The following is a 20,097-nucleotide window of genomic DNA, read 5'->3' as shown; positions in this document are numbered from 1 at the left end:
TTGTACTCAGAGAGCAGCTATCAATGGTTCGCTCAGAATGGGCAGATGTAACTAGTGGGATTCTTCAGGGGGCTGTCCTGGGTCCAATATTTTCATTAATGACTTGGATAATGGAGTGGAGAGTTTGCTTATAAAATCTGCAGGTGACACCCAGCTGGGAGGGGTTGCGAGCACTTTGGAGGACAGGATTAGAACTCAGAATGAGCTTGACAAATTGCAGAACTGGTCTGAATTCAACAAGATGCAATTCAATAAAGACAAGACCAAAGCACAACTACAAATGGGAATAACTGGCTGTGGGTTAGCGCTGCTGAAAAGGAGCAGGGGTGACAGTGGATCACACACTGAATATGAGCCAGACATGTGACTCAGTTGCAAAAACAGGCTAATTCATTTTGGGGGTGTTACAGGAGTATTGTATGTAAGACACGGGCTGTAATTGTCTTTCTTTACTCTGCATTGGTGAGATCTAGCTAAGTGCCCTGTCCAGAAAACAGATTCTGCCAGCGAGGCACTTCAGTTCTACCTTTCATCCACCAGGGGCCGCTGTGGCACCAGAAGCGGGCACCTGGCTCAGGGCTGGAGCAGCCAGCCAGAGAGGGGGGGAGGCTGCCTTCCCCATGGGCCCAGGAGAAGAGGCACAGGGTATGGAGGAGGGACGGACAGCACGGGGCACACAGGGCTGCTGGAGGGATCACGCAGATTGGGGTGCAGAAGGACTAGTGGGGGACAGAATGGGGCAGGGGCACAGAGCTAATGGGGTAACAGCATTGAGCCAGGGGCTGAATGGGAGTGGGGGTGCAGGGCCACATGGGGACAGGGACAGGGGGTGGCTGAGTGGGGGTGCAGGGCAACATGGGGACAGGGACAGGGGGTGGCTGAGTGGGGGTGCAGGGCCACATGGGGACAGGGACAGGGGGTGGCTGAGTGGGGGTGCAGAGCCACATGGGGACAGGGTGTGGCTGCGTGGGGGTGCAGGGCCACATGGGGACAGGGACAGGGGGTGGCTGGGTGGGGGTGCAGGGCCACATGGGGACAGGGAGGGGGGTGGCGGGGTGGGGGTGCAGGGCCACATCGGGACAGGGACCGGGGGTGGCTGGGTGGGGGTGCAGAGCCACATGGGGACAGGGGGTGGCTGAGTCGGGGTGCAGGGCCACATGGGAACAGGGACAGGGGGTGGCTGAGTGGGGGTGCAGGGCCACATGGGAACAGGGACAGGGGGTGGCTGGGTGGGGGTGCAGGGCCACATGGGAACAGGGACAGGGGGTGGCTGGGTGGGGGTGCAGGGCCACATGGGAACAGGGACAGGGGGTGGCTGGGTGGGGGTGCAGGGCCACATGGGGACAGGGACAGGGGGTGGCTGAGCAGGGCTGCCTGGGGGGGGCAAGTGGGGTGATTTGCCCTGGGCCCCAGGCCCTGCAGGGGCCCCCACGAGAATATAGTATTCTATAATATTGCAACTTTTTTTTGTAGAAGGGACCCCCGAAATTGCTTTGCCCCAGGGCCCCTGAATCCTCGGGCAGCCCTGTGGCTGACTGCGGGTGCATGGACACATGGGGACAGAGGCAGCTGTGCCTGGCTGAATGTGAGAGGCTGGGGTCAACCAGGGTCTGCATGGGGGAGGCTTCCCAACTCCCTAACAATCCCTCTGCTCTCCCCCCGCAAATAGTTCCACACTTCTCCCCTCCCCCAGGCAACAATCCTTCAGCTTCACCTCCAGGTTCCCAGCAATTATTTCCCTCTCCCTCAGCTCCTCCATTACCCCCGACTCCCCCCAGCCTTTGCACTGCTTCTGAGGGGGGGGGGGGATATATGGTTCTGTATTGTAGATTCAGTGAATTCCTCCGAGTTCTGTATGCCCCGTAAGGAATCTCTGTGTCAAAAAAACATTTCCTGAATCTTTTTCGTTGTCTGTATCGTTACAGACATACTTGCCGACAGGTATTTTGAAATAAATTACCAATTTTCCAAAACAATTGAAACTGGCGTGATTATATTGTGGCATTTTGACAAATAAAATATGCAGAATTGTGCAGAATTTTAAACTTTTTGGCGCAGGATTTTAAACTTTTTGGTGCAGAATTCCCCCAGGACTTGGAGCATTATAAAGAGGATGGGGATCAGGTGTTCTCCATGTCCGCTAAAGGTAGGACAAGCAGTAATGGGCTTAATCTGCAGCAAGGGAGATTTAGGTTCGATATTAGGAAAACGTTCCGTACTGGAAGGGTAGGGAATCGGCTTCTAAGGGAGGTTGTGGAGCCCCCATCACTTGAGGATTTCACGAACAGGTTGGACAAACACCTGTCAGGGCTGGTCTAGGCTGACTCGATCCTGTCTCAGCACAGGGGGTCCCTTCCAACCCACCATTCTCTGAGTCTGTAACAAAGCCGCGTGCTGGCACGGGGCTTGGGGAGCGTCACGTGGGAACGGTCCCTGGGACGCATTCTGCCGCCCGTCCTCAGGCAGAGCTCCCAGGACCTGGTTTCGCTCTGGAGATCTCTGCCTGCAGTTACCGCTTGTGACGTCACCGCCGCAAGGACAGCAATCTCACAAGCAGCTCAGGACCTCAGCACAGCCTCACATTGCCCAGGCAGAGCAAGGAGCCAGTGGGCCCTGCAGGCCCCCGAGGAATCCACGAGGAGCCCCGCGAACGCAGCCTTGGCCGGAGCCAGTCAGCCTCCGGAGCAGGCAGCGAAGTCCCCAGGCTCCGCGCCCAGGGCTCCCTGCTGCCGGGGCAGTGGGGGATCTGCTGGCAGGACGGGGCCCCTCCCCAAGCAGAGACGCCTGGGACGGTCTGTTGGCTCCCGGGGTGCCCGGGAAGGGCGGGCGCAGCTCTTACCTGCAGGAAGTACTGCTGGAGGGCACGGAGCTGGTCGGCCCGAGCCACAAGGAGCCCGCTCGGTGTGATCTGGAAGAGCTGGGTGTGGTTGGACTGGGGTGTCAGGCTGTACCGGACCTTTGGGTTGAAGCCCTGGAGCAGCACACGGGATGGCAGGGTGAACGCGGCAGGAGGGAGGACGGGCGGCCCCCAGGGCTGGGCGAGGGGCACCCCTGGGGACCCTGCAGGGGCAGGCCCCGGCGCCGGAATCTCCCGGGGGTGGGGTGGCCGAGCAGGCACAGATTCGTGAGGGGGGACGGGACTGTGAGACAGACCCTGCTCCTCGTCCCCCGGCGGGAACCCTGGGGCCAGTCTCACGTCTCCCCATTCCTTCCCTCGCGGGGACCAAGTCTGCCCCCTCCCCACCCATGGAACAGCCCCCCAGCCCCGTGGACCCCTGGGTTTAGCAGGAGGGCAGATGCCCGGAGGGCAGGGAGTTCCCCAGCCCCACGCTGGGCGGAGACGCACTGGCTCTGCTGCCCCCCGGCACTGCACGATGCCCGGCGGCAGAGCTGCTTGCTAAGTGCTGCCCGTGCCCAGCCAGCCAGCACCAGGCTGCAGCCGCCTGCAGGACACTCAGGGTCCCGACTGGGTCGGCTCCTTGACTGTGAAACATGGCCCAGTGCCACTGATTGCCACGGAGCGGACAGGCACCAGCCGGGGACCTGGCCGAAGGGTCAGGCACAGGCCGCCGTAGGGGGACGCCTGGCCGGGTGTTCTCCCTTAGAGCATGTGCACGCGTGGGCATCACCCCCTGGCTGGCGGGGGGGGGGGGGGGAGCAGAGGGCACGGGCCCTGGGCAGGGTTGGTAGGAGGCAGAGGGCCCGGGACCCCTGCCCCTTCCCCACCCAGGGCCCAGGGTGGGGTCATTGGGCACAGACACGGGGTGGGGAGGGGGCAGAGGGCCCGGGGCCCCTGGCACTTCCCCACCCAGGGCCCAGGGTGGGGTCATTGGGCACAGACACGGGGTGGGCCTGGGCAGGGCGGGGAGGCAGAGGGCACGGGCCCTGGGCAGGGCGGTGGGGGGTAGGGGGCACGGGCCCTTGGCGGGGGTGTGAAGAGGGCACGGGCTGTGGGCAGGGCAGGGATGCAGGGGGCATGGGCTGTTGGCAGGGTGGGGGGGCAGGGGGCACGGGCCCTGGGTAGGGCAGGAGGGGCAGAGGACACAGGCCGTGGGCGGGGGGGCAGAGGGCACGGGCCCTGGACAGGGCGAGGGGTGCAGGGGGCACGGGCCCTGGACAGGGCGAGGGGTGCAGGGGGCACGGGCCCTGGACAGGGTGGGGGGGGGCAGGGGACACGGGCCCGGGACAGGGCGGGGGGTGCAGGGGGCACGGGCCCGGGGCAGGGAGGGGCAGGGGGCACGGGCCCTGGGTGGGGGGGGAAGGAGGCCCGGGCCCTGGGCGGGGTGGGGGGGCAGGGGGCACGGGCCCTGGACAGGGTGGGGGGAGCAGGGCACACGGCCCTGGGTGGGGGGGGAAGGAGGCACGGGCCCTGGGCAGGGTGGGGGGGCAGAGGGCATGGGCCGTGGGGGGGGGCAGAGGCAGGGGCCCGGGGCAGGGCAGGGGGGCAGGGGGTATGGGCCGTGGGGGGGAGGGGCAGGAGGCAGGGGCCCTGGGCAGGGTGAGGGGGCAGGGGGTATGGGCTGTGGGGGGGGTGGGGCAGAAGCAGGGGCCCTGGGCAGGGTGGGGGGGCAGGGGGTATGGGCCGTGGGGGGGGGGGCAGAGGCCGGGGCCCGGGGCAGGGCAGGGGGGCAGGGGGTATGGGCCGTGGGGGGGTGGGGCAGAGGCAGGGGCCCGGGGCAGGGCAGGGGGGCAGGTAGATGCAGCTGCCTTGGAGTGACTCACGTCGGGGAAGTCGGCGTCGGCGGCCTGCAGCGTCAGCACCCGGCCGCTGTACGTCAGCACCAGGGCGGCCAGGCCGGGCTCCTCCCGCACAAAGGCCTGGTACCGGGGCCGGCTGAAGCGAGGCGGGTGCGCGTTGGCGGCCAGGACCCTCACCCGCACCTCCGTCACCACGTACTTGTTGGCGTCGTTCACCTGCGCGGCCTAGGGAGGGCAGAGAGGTGGGGCGGGGGGCGCCAGGCTGAGGCTCGGGACCAGACTGTCCCGCCCAGGTCCCTGTGGGTGCCCGAGCCCGGAGCCCGGCCCCAGCCCGACCTACCATGACGCTGAGGCTGAAGGCGGGCGTGTGGCTCCGGCTCTCCACAGGCCGCAGCATAGTGATGGCGCCCGTCACGTTGTCGATGTGGAACCTGCCGTGGTCCGTCCCTGAGGGGGGAGAAGAGACGAGGTCAAGGAAGGGGGCGGCTCTGGATCGTGGCCTTCCCCCCGGAGGGGCACTGTGCGCCGGGCACCTTGGCTTCCTAGAGCCATGGGGGCTGCCCAGAGCTACAGGACATGGGTGCCACCCAGAGCCACAGGTGCCACCTAGAGCCACAGGTGCCATGCAGAACATGGGATGTGGTTGCCACCCAGAGCCACAGGCTGCCACGCAGAACCATGGGACATGGGTGCTGCCCAGAGCCACAGGTGCCACCTAGAGCCACAGGTGCCATGCAGGACATGGGATGTGGGTGCCACCCAGAGCCACAGGCTGCCATACAGAGCCATGGAACATGGGTGCTGCCCAGAGCCACGGGGTGCCACCTAGAGCCACAGGACACAGATGCTGCCCAGAGCCACTGGGTGTCACCCTCAGCGAGGCAGCTTAATGTGGGAGTGGAGAGTGGGCTGCAGTGCATGCTGGGAACCTCTAGTCTATCCATCCCTCTCTAGTGCAGCATCTTGGCCTCCCCGGCTTACCAAGACTCAGGGGCATTTTCAGCACCACTGGCCACTGGCTGAAGCTAGTGCTCAGGTTTCTGTTGTGCTCTGGGATCCTGGCATGACACAGACACTAACTCAGCATCCAGCTCTGGGACGATGCCCTGACAGAGGAAGAACCAGGCGTGCTGCCCAGAGCCAGAGATCCCTTGGGGACACAGCCAGGCAGGCTCCAGGGACCCCACGAGGGTGTCTGCTCAAAGTGACAGTGCGGAGAACGCTGGGCTCCTCTTGCCCCTAAGAGCTCCGGACACTACTGGTTATGTTAAAGGAGAATCCCAATTCACCATTAGCGCTATAGGGCCAATGACACACAGTCCCACTGCAATAAGAGGTGGAGTTTCCAGGCTACCCCAGAATCTGAGTCCCCCACATGCGGCCAAGTGGAGCCAATCCCACCGAAGTCAGGAAGCCCAGGGGAACAGCTGCCCCTTAATGTGCTACAGGGGGCTCTCAACAGTAGCCAATCACCTAGGTGGCATGTGCCACAGTGACCTAGGCAAATGGGCTGCATTAACCCTTAGGACACTGGCCAGCCGCCGGCCGGAAAAGCCCCGGGAACAGGCTGTTTCCCGGGGATCTTCAGGGACAGGTGGGGGCGCTAGTGTGGGACGGTTTCCTTCAGTGGGGTGACTGGGTTGGGCTGGGGAGCGGATGGGGAGGGAGAGCTGGGGGTTGTGGCAGGAGCCGCGGGAGGCGGGGAATGGCCAGGGATGCGGGGAGGAAAATCTAGCTGGGCTCCATTCTGCAGGGTTTGGTCTTCACTGGGTCTTCCATGGACTCAGCAATTGGGGGGGAGTGGAAGGGGGGCTGAGCCTGTGTGTGTACATGTCTGTTCACATTCGTGTGTGCATGTCTGTGACATACTGTGTGTCAGACTGTACCCCTGAACTCACCCCTTGCACACAGCTTGGTACAACGTACATCTTTTGCAGTATCATTTGAAAACTCATAAGCTGCTGATCATTATTGTCCCAGTAAAATGTGTGTGGCAATAGTGACATTATAAGGTTCCACTGTGTGGTGTTACTAACACCTCTGCCATATCTGGGGAGTGACCAAACCAGTTCCTCAGAGACAAAGGACAAGCCCCCGCCTCAGCAGGTGTAAACAAGGCTGATGGGCCATTCCTTTCGCAGAAAATCTACATCTTAGCCAAGAAACAGCTTGGGGGTCCTGTCCACCCAGACAGCCTGTCTCCAGGCTCCAGCCAGTGCATCCGTCCCAGTGTCCCCACAGCTCTCCTGGGTCCCTGTACCTGCGAGGATGGCGTAGGTAATGGCAGCCTTCAGCTCCCTGTCCCCATCTTCCGCATAGACCAAGCCGGGGACGAAGTGCAGAGGGCCCACCTGGAGGAGACCCGGAAAGGCAGGTGAGGCCGTGCCCCTGGCTGGGAGTGAAACAGACATCCCACCCCAGCCATGGGCGGCTGTCCTCCCAGCAGGCTCCACTCCCCCTGGAGACAGCCTGGAGCGTCCACCTTGTTCCGACGCTGGCACGTCCTCGTCCCACTTTCAAGGGGCACAGCTGGCCTCGGCAAACCTGGTGGCAGGGGCCGTAGCAAAGGTTCTGCCCAGCAGCACCGGAGGCTCCGTCCCCTGCCCCACACTGCCCTGGGCTGGTCCCCCGCTGCCTACCGTGACCTCCCGCTCGGTGACGTTTGCCGTGTAGACGGGGCTGACGCACACGCTGACTCCGTCGTGCGCCAGGAAGTTGCACGGCAGGAACCGGGGGTACTGGTCGTCCCCGTCCAGCACGTTGACGCGGATCCTGGCGGAGGAGTTGTACCTCTCCTTGGTGTTCATCTCCTGGGAGGGGAGCAAACCACAATGGCCGATCAGCGCGGTGGCTGCCTCCCGGGGCCGTCCGACCTGCCAGGGGGCCAAAACCTGGCCCGGTCCAGGGTGTTGCCTGCTCCATCGGCCCATCCTAGCCCCGAATCTCCCTCTACAGCTTCTCTCTACCCATCCCTTGGCCGGATCTAGCTTTAATATTTGTCTGTCTGGCCATCCACAGCGTCTCTCCATCTACCCAGTCAGCCCGTCTGTCCCTCGAGCCCACATCCACAACCCAATAGCCCCAATGAAAATCCCATCTCATGGACACGAGCGGAGGCTGGGCTGTGATACAGCACCAGAGCGACTGGCGTCAGGGAGCAGGGCGCCTCCTGCAGGGGAAGAACAGAACCAGCGACGGCCAGCTCCGCACAGTCACAGGGATGCTGGTAGGATGGTCGTCGCTGATGCTGCATGAATGTGGGGATCCTGGTCTGCCCATAGCTGCCTCTCCATCCCGGCCCGCCACAGAGTTACCACAACCGCAAACGTTCAAAGTCAGGAGATTTTAGAAATCGTCTATTCTGGGCCCGTTTCTCTGGCTTCCAAGACTTCCAGGGTCATGTGTTCTAATCTTCCATTGGTAACCGTCCAGAGTAGAAACTCCCTTTTTCTGTTCCGTGGGAGCTGCGATGCTCCTGGCTTCACAGGACTCCAGGAGCTGGGGCTTTAAGAAATGCCCAGAACACTCAAAGACCCACCATAAAATCATGGGCGTGGCCAGCACCGACTCTGGGGACATCATTAAACTGTCCCAGCCTGCTCTCCTGCAGCAAGCGCATGGAGATTCCCGAGCCGTGTGGGGTGCATGGCACTGTGCCCCACAAAAGACCAGGCGTTTGTAGAGCCCGAAGAGTTCAGCTATGGAGGAGCCTTGTCCAAACCCTCAGACCATATGGCTCAGGCAGCAGGGGCCCCAGGACGCCTCTAATCCCTCTCCCAGTCCACACGGGGGCAGTCAGCACCGTACCCCTCATGCAGTGCATCGGGCAATCATCTGCGTGGATCCAGCGGCAGGACAGGGTGAGTGTGGCTCAGGCAGGGGACACTGGTGGGAAAATACCCTGGGATCTCCACACTGCCTATTGCCTTCCGGGATGGCCCTAAGAGGCTGCTTGGTGGATTAGCCAGGCCATCGGGGGCTCGATACTCGGAATAAGCCACTGGCCCTTCACCCGGGCTGCCTGCCTTTTCTGATGCACTGGGGAGCCATGTTCTGCCCCAGTGCACTCTGAGGCCTCCCTGCCAAAGGAAAGAGCAGTTCGGCCATGCCCTTTGTTTTGTTTCTTTCTGCTCGGCGCATGCTGCTTGGTTTTTCACACTGCAGCATCCAGCCCCTGGGAGACTCTGTGGGTGACTGGGGATCTGGCAGGTTTCTGACAGAGGAGACACCTGACGAATGGAGGGAAAGGCCTTTTTTCATGCATCCTATTTAACAACGTTGTTCTCTTGAGCACCGGTTTAACTCAAACGCCCGACAAACCGTCAGGCGAAAACCTCTCTTTGTTAAAGAGCCGATCCCATCCCGCCAACACCTGGCAGACACGACTTCCTGCTCCTGGTGTAGCGAGGGTGAAATGCAAGTGGCGGGGGGGGGGGGGGTCCATGCAGCCTCCGTTGTGAAGGAGCAAAAGAAAGCCCCAGCCCCAGGGGGGTTTCCCTTTGCTGCTTGGCCCGAAGTCGATGGGGGCTGCATGGCTGGAAGCGAGGCCTGCTGATGAAACTAACCAAGGGATGGATGTGAGCCCCGGTAGCCTACGCAGGCACTGCTGCGTTTCCTGCCATCTGGAGAGCCGCTAGAAATCCCCAGCGCGGAGCAGGGTGTGAAGTGGGGGATGCTCTGGAGGTGGGCACAGCCCCAGGGCCAGGGGCTCACACAGGGCAGGGACCAGGAAAGGGAGCCGCAAGTCCCTAAATCCCCAGCCTGCCCCCCAACCCATCGTCAACGGAAGGGGCTGGTGGCACGGAGCAGGGGCAGCGCTGGAAGGGGGCAGGCCCACAGCAAGGTGCTACTCAGCGTTAGCCCCATTAGGAAAATTAAAAACAGGGATTTAGGGCATTCACGTTGAAAGGGGAGCTGACAAGATCACGTCGCCCCCAATTAGCCAGGGGAAGACCGGCTTAGCGAGGCCCAGGATCTGCTAAAGAGGCAGGAGAAACAGAGAGCTTGAGCCGGGCAGGGACAGAGCCAGGCAGGGCGAGTGGGAAAACTGGCAACAACGAGGAATGGAAACCACACACCCACTGATCTGTGTGTCTCACACTCGCACACTGATCTCTGTGACACGCTGATCTCGGTCACATCCACCCCAGATCTCTGTGACACGCTGATCTCGGTCACACACCTCATAGATCTCTGTGACACGCTGATCTCGGTCACACCCACCACCGATCTCTGTGACACGCTGATCTCGGTCACACACCTCATAGATCTCTGTGACACGCTGATCTCGGTCACATCCACCCCAGATCTCTGTGACACGCTGATCTCGGTCACACACCTCATAGATCTCTGTGACACACTGATCTCGGTCACACCCACCACCGATCTCTGTGACACGCTGATCTCGGTCACACACCTCATAGATCTCTGTGACACGCTGATCTCGGTCACATCCACCCCAGATCTCTGTGACACGCTGATCTCGGTCACACACCTCATAGATCTCTGTGACACACTGATCTCGGTCACACCCACCACCGATCTCTGTGACACACTGATCTCGGTCACACCCACCACAGATCTCTGTCACACATTGATCTTTGTCACACACCCCAGATCTGTCACATGCTGATCTCTATCACACACCCCACAGATCTCTGTCACACACTGATCTTTGTCACACACCCCACAGATTTCTGTCACACACTGATATCAGTCACACCCACCCCAGATCTGTCACATGCTGATCTCTGTCACACACTGTTCTCGGTCACACCCACCTCAGATCTCTGTCACACACTGATCTCTTTATCGCACTCACACACTTGTCTCTTTCTCACACCCACACACATCACACACTGATCTCTGTGTCTCACACACACTTCACACTGATTTCTCTATGCCTCTCTCACACACAAACACACTGATCTGTGTGTGTGGCTCACTGATTTGTGAGTCTATCACAGTCACCCATACCAACGTCTCTCTCTCACTCACACACAAACACCGTGATCTCTCTGTCTCACACCCTCCCACACACTGATCTCGGTGTCCCGTCTCAAGCAGCACTAGGTAGCTGTTAGAGCAGGCCAGCTGTGTCGCAGGGAGTGCTTGTGACACTGCAGGGGTAGCTGAGGGTTGGCTCACTGCTCTGCACTTCAGAAGCATGGGCCAAACTGGGAGATAATTGATTAGGACGGGGTGGTCTTCTTTCGCGGCTTGGCTCACAGCGCCGCCAGGGGCCGCTCAAGGCGTGTGCGATGGCAGAGCCCCGGCTCATCTGTCCCCTGCCCAGCGGGCCAGGCAGGAGTGTCCCCGATAGCCTATTCCCCAGGGTTTGGCCCAGCCTCGCAAAGGTCCCGAATGTGGCGGCTCGTGGCCACGCGGCCCCAGCCCAGGAGATCTCAGTGGCAGCAAGATTTCCAGAGACACGTCCTTCATTTTCCTTCCCTTCGACCCAGCCTCCTTGCTCTCCACCTCCTCGGTCCTCCCTCCGGCCGGCACCCCAGAGCGATTTGCAGAGGCCCCATCCCTGGAGAGCTGCACCGAGAGGGGCCGTAGGAGGAGAGTGCAAAGAGACTGGCACCTTTGATGGGACGGAGGGGCTCACAAGGAATGGGGCAGACCACGGAGACGGGGCGCTGCTACTGATCCGCTCGTGGTAATACAAGAGCAATCCCACTGAAAGGGGCATGTTTACTAGCTGATTGCCCTGGTCTCACAAGCACATCTGGAATGCTTTGGACATGGGCTTACCCAGCCCTCGGTACAGCCCAACAATTCACTGCAGCAGGGAGTTCCACAGGTGAGTCCCACCGCACTGACTATGGAAGAGCCAGCATTGAGCCTGGGCCTTCGCACCTCTAGGCCGAGCCCCATGTCTTTGGCCAGGGTCACCTGGGTGTAGCCCCTTGGCAGGCTGCCCCCTGGGCTGGCCCCCTCTGGCTCTTAACTGAGAGAGGGGAGAACACAGGAGGTGCCCCCAGGTACCATACCAGCCCACGTGGGCAGAGGGAGCGGGGACTCTGCCCAGGGGGATGGGCAAGAGTGAAGCTTCAGGGACCTAGAGCCGCCCACCCTTCCCCACGGCACCCCCTTACCACGGCGTGGACCATGAACTCCAGGTGGCGCTTGGTCTCGAAATCCAGCGCTTTGGCCAGCACGATCTTCCCGCTGTTGGGCAGGTCGATCCGGAAGTATTTGCCATCGGCCTGGGTGGCAAAGCGGGGATGATGCTGAGTGCCCGGCCGGAGGAACGGAGCCCCTGAGTCAGGCTGGCACCGTGCTGCCCGCCTCTTGGCCGGCAGACAAGGTCAGCCAGCCACACAGGATCACGCAGGGATCCCTGCCCACCCCAAACCTCCCCCCGACCCCGGCCCTGCACATCCTCCCCCCGCATGACACATGCAGCCCTGATCCCTGCCCGCCTACGCCCCCAGCCTGGCGTCCTCGCGCCGCTGGCTAATCCACGCCCACTCCAGGGGCCGCTCAGGCCGGCTCAATCCAGCTCCCCCGGCCTGGCCACGGGGTGGGGGCAGAGCCGCCGGGTGACCTTCAGGAAGGGAGCGTCCCGACGCCAGTCCCCGCTGTGCACAGAGCCGGCTCAGCCCAGAGGCTAGGGGCCGTGGAAGGCCAGTGCAGCCCCCCAGGGGGCCAGTGCTGGCCAGGGAGGGGCGCTGGCTTGGCTGATCCAGCCCCGGCTGGGGACGCGGCAGGAGGGCCGGATGCCTGGTGCATAGAGGTGCCATTGCTCTGTAGGGGACCCCTGCTGCCCCTGGTGAAGCCAGAGCTGCCCCACTGCCCTGCCTGGCTCCCCCTAGTGCCGAGCAATGGGTACTGCATCTCTGTGCACGCCGCTCATTGCCGGCGTGGCTACCATGACACCCCTCTTCCCCGTGCCGGGAGGTGCCGTGCAGGGCCAGGGGGCGGGACTTACCGAGGTGCTGTCAATCACATACATGAGGGTGTCTCCGTCCTTGTCCTCCGCCCGGGTGGTGAACACCACCGAGTGCACCGCCGCCAGCTGCAGAGGGGGCAGCGCTGGGTTAGGGGCCTGCCCCCTGTGCCGGGGGGCCCCAGACCTGGCCGGGGGGCCAGCCTGCCCTCCCGGCTGCACCCCACACCTGCCCAACTCCCGCAGGCAAGTTCACGCCACCCGATCACCACCGTTGTGAGCGCCCCCTGCACCATCCCGTCCCCCTGGGCTCCGGGCCCCTAGCCTCAGCGGCTCCACCCCTCCCCATGCCCCTGCCCTGGCCCCAATGCTCAGGGACTGGCTCTGCCCCACCCGGCCCCCCTGCCCCGCACCTCACTGATGTTCTGGGTCAGGACGGAGTCCTCCAGGAACCGGGGTTTGTTGTCGTTCTCATTCAGCACCTGGACGATGATCCTGTACTCAACCTGGGGGGAGAGGGCCCAGGGCCCGGGCAATGGGTGCTGGGGCCCCCACGGTAGATAGGTGCCGGGGCCCCCCAGGGGACAGATGGCTTCCAAAGGGCCGAGAGACTGACGCACCTCAGAGGGTAAAGCCCCATAGCCAGAACCTTGTATGTGCCATCGGGGAACCCCAGCCAGTGCTCCTGCCCCGCTCCCCACAGCGCCCCCTGCTGGGAGAGGCTGGGACTGAAGGAGCTGGGCTCTCCCCCCACAGCCAGTGCCCCTCCCCTTCCCCACAGCGCCTCCTGCTGGGAGAGGCTGGGACTGGAGTAGCTGGGATCTCCCCCACAGCCAGTGCCCCTCCCCCTCCCCACAGCGCCCCCTTCTGGGAGAGGCTGGGACTGGAATAGCCGGGATCGCCCCACACAGCCAGCGCCCCTCCCCCTCCCCACAGCGCCCCCTGCTGGGAGAGGCTGGGCTGGAGGAGCTGGGCTCTCCCCCCACAGCCAGCGCCCCTCCTCCTCCCCACAGCACCCCCTGCTGGGAGAGGCTGGGACTGGAGTAGCCGGGATCTCCCCCCACAGCCAGCGCCCCTCCCCCTCCCCACAGCGCCCCCTGCTGGGAGAGGCTGGGACTGGAGTAGCTGGGATCGCCCCACACAGCCAGCGCCCCTCCCCCTCCCCACAGCGCCCCCTGCTGGGAGAGGCTGGGCTGGAGGAGCCCACTGGTAGCTGGCCTGTTGATCTGACCCCATTCCCATAACCCGTGAGCCTCACATGCCCCTGGCAGGCAGGGCAGATGGGAACTGAGGCACAGACAAGCTGAGTGTCTGCTGTAGAGCGGGGACCTGAAGCTGGGTCTCCTGAGTCCCAGCTAGTGCCCTATCCCCTGGGCTGCCCCCCGCCCCCGCCGCGGGGAGTCCGTACCGGAGAGAAGCCGTCCTCCGAGCAGGTGAGCGCCACCATCAGGACGGGGGACTCCAGCGCCTGCAAGACACAGGAGGCGCAGAGTCCTTAGACACGATGCACCAGCTGCCTCTGGCCACCCCGCGGCCGGAGGCTGCTCACCACCCTGCCGAGCCGGGGGCACCCACAAGGCCCTGGCATCAGCCACAGCTCTGCACAGGCCCAGAGGGCACTAGCCAGCCGCCTGCCCGCAGGGGTGCAGGGACGGAGAGGGGCAGCTGGGGCCCAGCCCCTCAGCACTGCAGCTGCTCTAGGCACAGGCAGAGGGACAATCTGGTAAGGGCACCACCACCCCGGGCACAGGCAGCGGGACACCCCGGGCACAGGCGGTGGGACACCCCGGGCAGAGGCACAGGTGGCGGGACACCCCGGGCACAGGTGGCAGAACACCCTGGGCACAGGCGGTGGGACACCCCAGGCACAGGCGCAGGCAGCGGAACACCCCGGGCACAGGCGGCGGGACACCCCGGGCACAGGTACAGGCAGCGGAACACCCCGGGCACAGGCGGCGGGACACCCCGGGCACAGGCGCAGGCAGCGGAACACCCCGGGCACAGGCAGCGGGACACCCCGGGCACAGGCGGTGGGACACCCCGGGCAGAGGCACAGGTGGCGGGACACCCCGGGCACAGGTGGCAGAACACCCTGGGCACAGGCGGCGGGACACCCCAGGCACAGGCGCAGGCAGCGGAACACCCCAGGCACAGGCGGCGGGACACCCCGGGCACAGGCGGCGGGACACCCCGGGCACAGGTACAGGCAGCGGAACACCCCAGGCACAGGCGGCGGGACACCCCGGGCACAGGCGCAGGCAGCGGAACACCCCGGGGCACAGGCGGTGGGACACCCTGGTGGGGATGGTGCTACCCCAGCCCTGCCCCGTTCCTGAGGCTGAGAGGTTATGTTCCCATGCCCGGGCGAGCTGCAGGGACACCCTCCCCGGTATGTGGCTGAGCTGGGGCATGAAGCCGGAGTCCCCATGGTGAGGCCGGCGCTCAGGGGGCTCGCCCAGCGGTTAGATGTCTCTGTGCCCCCCAGGAGCCCTTTGGGAAAAGCTTCTGAGCTCCTGGGTGCCACCCAGGCAGCCACCTGCTTGGCAGGCCCAGGCCAAACAGGGACGTGCTGTGACCGAGTGGGGCTGTTCTTAATGTTTCCTCTGAATACTGTGTGGGTGCCTCAGTTTCCCCTATGCCTTTCTTAAGTCTCCAGCCTGCATAAATGGCCGACACTGTCTCCTGGCAACAAATGGCCGGGGCCCTTCCCCCTGCAAGGGGATGGCTAAAGGTGAACAAAGAGGTCAGGTGACTTCCTGGCCCAGGAGAGACAAAGGCCAGAGAGGAGGGGCTGGAGGGGGTTTCAGCTGGGAGCTGCCTGGGGACGGGAAGTGAGGGCAGACGTGGGGGTCTGGCTCACTGCCCCCCAGAATGGACCCGGCCGAGGGGTCCTGTTCTCCGTACCTACAAGCTCTGTTTTAGACCCTGTTCCTGTCATCTACTAAACGTCTGTGTTACTGGCTGGCTGAGAGTCCCGTCTGACTGCGCAGTGGGGGGGCAGGACCCTCTGGCTGTCCCAGGACCCGCCTGGGCGGACTCGCTGTGGGAAGCGCACGGAGGGGCAGAGGATGCTGAATGCTCCAAGGTCAGACCCAGGAGGTGAAGCCGTGGGAGCTTCTTGCCCTGCAGCCAGGCTGCTCCGAGGGAGAGGAGGCTCCCCAGAGTCCTGCCTGGCTTTGGGGGGAGCAGTTCCAGAGCAGCGCCCGGGGACTGCCTCAGGGGAGGATCATCCTGAGGGCATCTCGCCAGGGCCATGGTGGCAGGAGCATTGGGGCTGGGGCTCCCCAGGCCAGGAGGGGTGACCACTTTGGTGCTGGGGGAGGATTGGTGCTGGCACATGCCAGCTCAGCCCAGCTCCCGTCACCCCACAGGGCAGCCTGGGGGCGGTCGCACCATCACACCAGGAGGGGGAAGCGCTGGCGAAGAGCCATCCTGAGCGGAGGCAATGGGCCGTGTGGCACCAGGGCTCGGGCAATCACTGGGGTTCAGCAGCTGGCGGCCCAAAGAGGTTCCCCCCTTGGGACCGGCACCCCCATGGGCTGGAGGTACCAGCGGCTCCACCGGGGAAGCCGAAAGGGCACGTGGCCACACTGAGCCCAGCGGGACTGGCATTGCCCTCCCCCGGGCTAGCCTCCCAGGAGGGGAAGATGCCATGGGAGGCTCCTGCCGGGGCTTGGGGGTCTCTCCTGGAGGGGGCAGCTCTGGAAGAAGCAGCAGCAGCAGCAGCAGCCCCTACCTCTCTGTCCAGCGACGCCCCTGGCGAGACGCTCAGCCGCACGGTTTTCCCCTCCAGGTAGAACCACCCAGCGTCGGCGCCGGTTAGACCCAGCCGGAGGCTGCTGCTCTCGGGCTCCCCGAAGACCGTCAGGTTGGCCACAAAGGTGCCGTGGGGGCTGTTCTCCTGCAGCTCTGTGAAGAGGTTGCTGCCTCCGCTGCACTGGTCGGCCACAGCTGGGTGTGCAGGAGAGCGGGTCAGAGCCTGGGGCACCCGGCCCCGCCGGGCAGAGGGGCGGGGTGGGGGGGGGCCCTGGTCCGGCTCCTGGCCATGGGGAGGAGCTGCAGCTCCCCACCCGGCGGTGGGGCAGGGAGGGGCCCTGGTCCAGCTCCTGGCCATGGGGAGGGGCTGCAGCTCCCCACCCGGCGGTGGGGCAGGAGGGGGATCCTGGTCCAGCTCCTGGCCATGGGGAGGGGCTGCAGCTCCCCACCCGGCGGTGGGGCAGGAGGGGGATCCTGGTCCAGCTCCTGGCCATGGGGAAGGGGCTGCAGCTCCCCACCCGGCGGTGGGGCAGGAGGGGGATCCTGGTCCAACTCCTGGCCATGGGGAAGCGGCTGCAGCTCCCCACCCGGCGGCGGGGCAGGAGGGGGATCCTGGTCCTGCTCCTGGCCATGGGAAGGGGCTGCAGCTCCCCACCCGGCGGTGGGGCAGGGGGGGGCCCTGGTCCAGCTCCTGGCCATGGGGAGGGGCTGCAGCTCCCCACCCGGCGGTGGGGCAGGAGGGGGATCCTGGTCCAGCTCCCGGCCATGGGGAAGGGCTGCAGCTCCCCACCCGGCGGTGGGGCAGGAGGGGGCCCTGGTCCAGCTCCTGGCCATGGGGAGGGGCTGCAGCTCCCCACCCGGCGGCGGGGCAGGAGGGGGATCCTGGTCCAGCTCCTGGCCATGGGGAGGGGCTGCAGCTCCCCACCCGGCGGTGGGGCAGGAGGGGGCCCTGGTCCAGCTCCTGGCCATGGGGAGGGGCTGCAGCTCCCCACCCACCGGGCAGAGGGGCGGGGGGGCCCTGGTCCAGCTCCTGGCCATGGGGAGGGGCTGCAGCTCCCCACCCGGCGGCGGGGCAGGAGGGGGGCCCTGGTCCAGCTCCTGGCCATGGGGAGGGGCTGCAGCTCCCCACCCGGCGGCGGGGCAGGAGGGGGGCCCTGGTCCAGCTCCTGGCCATGGGGAGGGGCTGCAGCTCCCCACCCGGCGGTGGGGCAGGAGGGGGATCCTGGTCCAGCTCCTGGCCATGGGGAGGGGCTGCAGCTCCCCACCTGGCGGTGGGGCAGGAGGGGGGCCCTGGTCCAGCTCCTGGCCATGGGGAGGGGCTGCAGCTCCCCACCCGGCGGTGGGGCAGGAGGGGGATCCTGGTCCAGCTCCTGGCCATGGGGAGGGGCTGCAGCTCCCCACCCGGCGGCGGGGCAGGAGGGGGATCCTGGTCCAGCTCCTGGCCATGGGGAGGGGCTGCAGCTCCCCACCCGGCGGTGGGGCAGGAGGGGGATCCTGGTCCAGCTCCTGGCCATGGGTAGGGGCTGCAGCTCCCCACCCGGCGGTGGGGCAGGAGGGGGATCCTGGTCCAGCTCCTGGCCATGGGGAGGGGCTGCAGCTCCCCACCCGGCGGTGGGGCAGGAGGGGGATCCTGGTCCAGCTCCTGGCCATGGGGAGGGGCTGCAGCTCCCCACCCACCGGGCAGAGGGGCGGGGGGGCCCTGGTCCAGCTCCTGGCCATGGGGAGGGGCTGCAGCTCCCCACCCGGCGGTGGGGCAGGAGGGGGGCCCTGGTCCAGCTCCTGGCCATGGGGAGGGGCTGCAGCTCCCCACCCGGCGGTGGGGCAGGAGGGGGATCCTGGTCCAGCTCCTGGCCATGGGGAAGGGGCTGCAGCTCCCCACCCGGCGGTGGGGCAGGAGGGGGATCCTGGTCCAGCTCCTGGCCATGGGGAGGGGCTGCAGCTCCCCACCCGGCGGCGGGGCAGGAGGGGGATCCTGGTCCAGCTCCTGGCCATGGGGAGGGGCTGCAGCTCCCCACCCGGCGGTGGGGCAGGCTTTACTGCAGGGAAGGGCGTGGGGGTCCACGGAGGAAGGGGCAGCCTGCAGGGGAAGTGGCTCGGACTCCTGGTGCCACAGGCCTGGCTGGCCCGACTCGCCCTCTGCAGGGACCGGCTGGTTCTGATGGCAAAGTCTAGCCATGCAGGGCCTGGCCGAGGGCAGATGGGTCAGGCCCCAGGGAGGGGTCTGCAGCCCACCTGATGTCTGTGGTGTGGCACTGCCGGCGTCCCCAGCAAAGAGCACTCGGCCCTCGGCCCATCCCCGAGCCCCGAGGACGTCGATATGATGCCAATCCACGTCACGCCAGCCAGCAGCCCGGCTCGGCCAACAGAAGCGGGCACGGGCCAGATTCACTGGAAGGCAGCAGGAAGCTCATCGCCTTCTCTGGTGTGCCAACCGTCTCTGGCTAAATGGTACCACCCTCTGCCCGAGTCCCCTTTCTGGGGGCCAGTGCCCCTCCCTCCCTAGGGGACAGGGACTTCTCTCCACGAACACCCGGTAGCTGGCAGGCACCCGAGAGGAGACGAGGGGTGATGGGGAGGTGGCATGTGCCGGGTACGAGCGAGCTGCCCGCGTGCAGGCGAGCAAGGAGGAGGGCATTGTAGAAAGCTGTGGATTCCTTGGCAGCAGACTGGCACTACAGCGTGGCTTATCCTGGGGGGGAGTGGCAGGGGGGCCCCTCTCCTGGCATCGCAGCCCTGCTCCGAAGCCCAGCCTACCTGTGGTGAGGTGGAAGGACATGCTGATGGCCAGGAGGAGAGCGCCACAGGTGGGCATAGGCATAGCTCACTGCCCCAGTGCCCAGGAGCTCTGTCCTGACGCACGGAGCCGGGGCGGGGAGGCGGCTGGGGGCCAGGCCCCTGGAGGGGTAAAAGAGAAGAGACCCCGTCAGTATGTGGACATCCCCAGCCCCACGGGCCCAGGCCTGGCTGAGGCTCCAGTGATCCCACCGACCCGAGCTGCCCCCCCAGCAACTGGGCACCAACTAACGTACCTCAAACCCTGGTCAGGAACCAGCTAGTCCACCCCGTGTGCTCTGCTGGACCCTATGCCGGCTAACTGGTGTCCAGGCAGATTCGAACTCCCGGCTCCAGCACCTGGCTCACCCCCCGGACCGTTAGCCAGGGGCACCTGCGCGGCACAGGAGGGCTGGGATGCCACCACAGGGAGATTCTGCACTGAGGCTGCCAGACACGGACAGACCCTGCGGGTCCCCGAACTGGGTCACAGGGCGAACACGTCCACACAAGCACATCATACATCTAGCTCCATGCAGGACGGGGAGTCCGGGCCCCAGGCTCTATTCCTGTCTCTGCCACTGGCTCACTTGAGCAAGCCCCTTCCCCCTCCCCGTGCCTCAGTTTCCCCACCTGTGTACATGGGCACAGCGCTACTGACCCACCTGTCAGGAGCTCTGCGGGTCTTATGTCTCGGTGTTTGTGACGCGTTTTGAGATCCTGCGGGGCTAGAGAAATGCAGAGACATGTTCAATTTCACATTGGGATAAAGTCAGCTCCCCCACCACTGCCATGCAGCCACCTCTGGAGAGGGAGAGGCAGCTGCCTGGCAGTGGACAGCACCACTCCAATCTCTTTGTGCCAGGGACCAGCCCCAGTTTAAACCACCAGGATTTTATTTAGGTGGAATTTAATTAGCCAGGTTGGCATCTGGCCAGGATGCTGCAGCTTCCCCCCAACTCTTGCCCCCAAAATGC

At 64.8% G+C, this 20,097-nt stretch overlaps 1 protein-coding gene across 1 annotated transcript; it reads right to left on the bottom strand.

Annotated features, from left to right (window-relative positions):
• Positions 1-301: 301 nt before the first annotated feature.
• LOC123343837 (cadherin-related family member 5-like) lies at positions 302-19,166 on the bottom strand. Its single transcript, XM_044979281.1, has 12 exons — positions 19,103-19,166; positions 16,329-16,543; positions 14,001-14,060; positions 13,006-13,098; positions 12,635-12,721; positions 11,799-11,909; positions 7,338-7,508; positions 6,959-7,049; positions 5,039-5,145; positions 4,723-4,923; positions 2,840-2,971; positions 302-310 (listed from the first exon to the last, which is right to left on the bottom strand). The coding sequence occupies exons 1-12, from the start codon at positions 19,164-19,166 to the stop codon at positions 302-304; spliced, it is 1,341 nt and encodes a 446-aa protein (XP_044835216.1).
• Between the last annotated feature and the right edge of the window lie 931 nt (positions 19,167-20,097).

Source organism: Mauremys mutica, chromosome 1 (genome assembly GCF_020497125.1).
Source record: "Mauremys mutica isolate MM-2020 ecotype Southern chromosome 1, ASM2049712v1, whole genome shotgun sequence".
Classification (NCBI taxonomy): Eukaryota; Metazoa; Chordata; order Testudines; family Geoemydidae; genus Mauremys; species Mauremys mutica.
This window is presented reverse-complemented; position numbering and strand designations above follow the sequence as displayed.

Coding starts and splice junctions, on each gene's coding strand:
- LOC123343837 (XM_044979281.1), bottom strand. CDS start 19,166: ATGCCTATGCCCACCTGTGGCGCTCTCCTCCTGGCCATCAGCATGTCC. Junction 13,099..14,000: donor CGGAGGACGGCTTCTCTCCG/GTACGGACTCCC, acceptor CTCTCCCCCCAG/GTTGAGTACAGGATCATCGT. Junction 4,924..5,038: donor CCTTCAGCCTCAGCGTCATG/GTAGGTCGGGCT, acceptor TGCCCTCCCTAG/GCCGCGCAGGTGAACGACGC.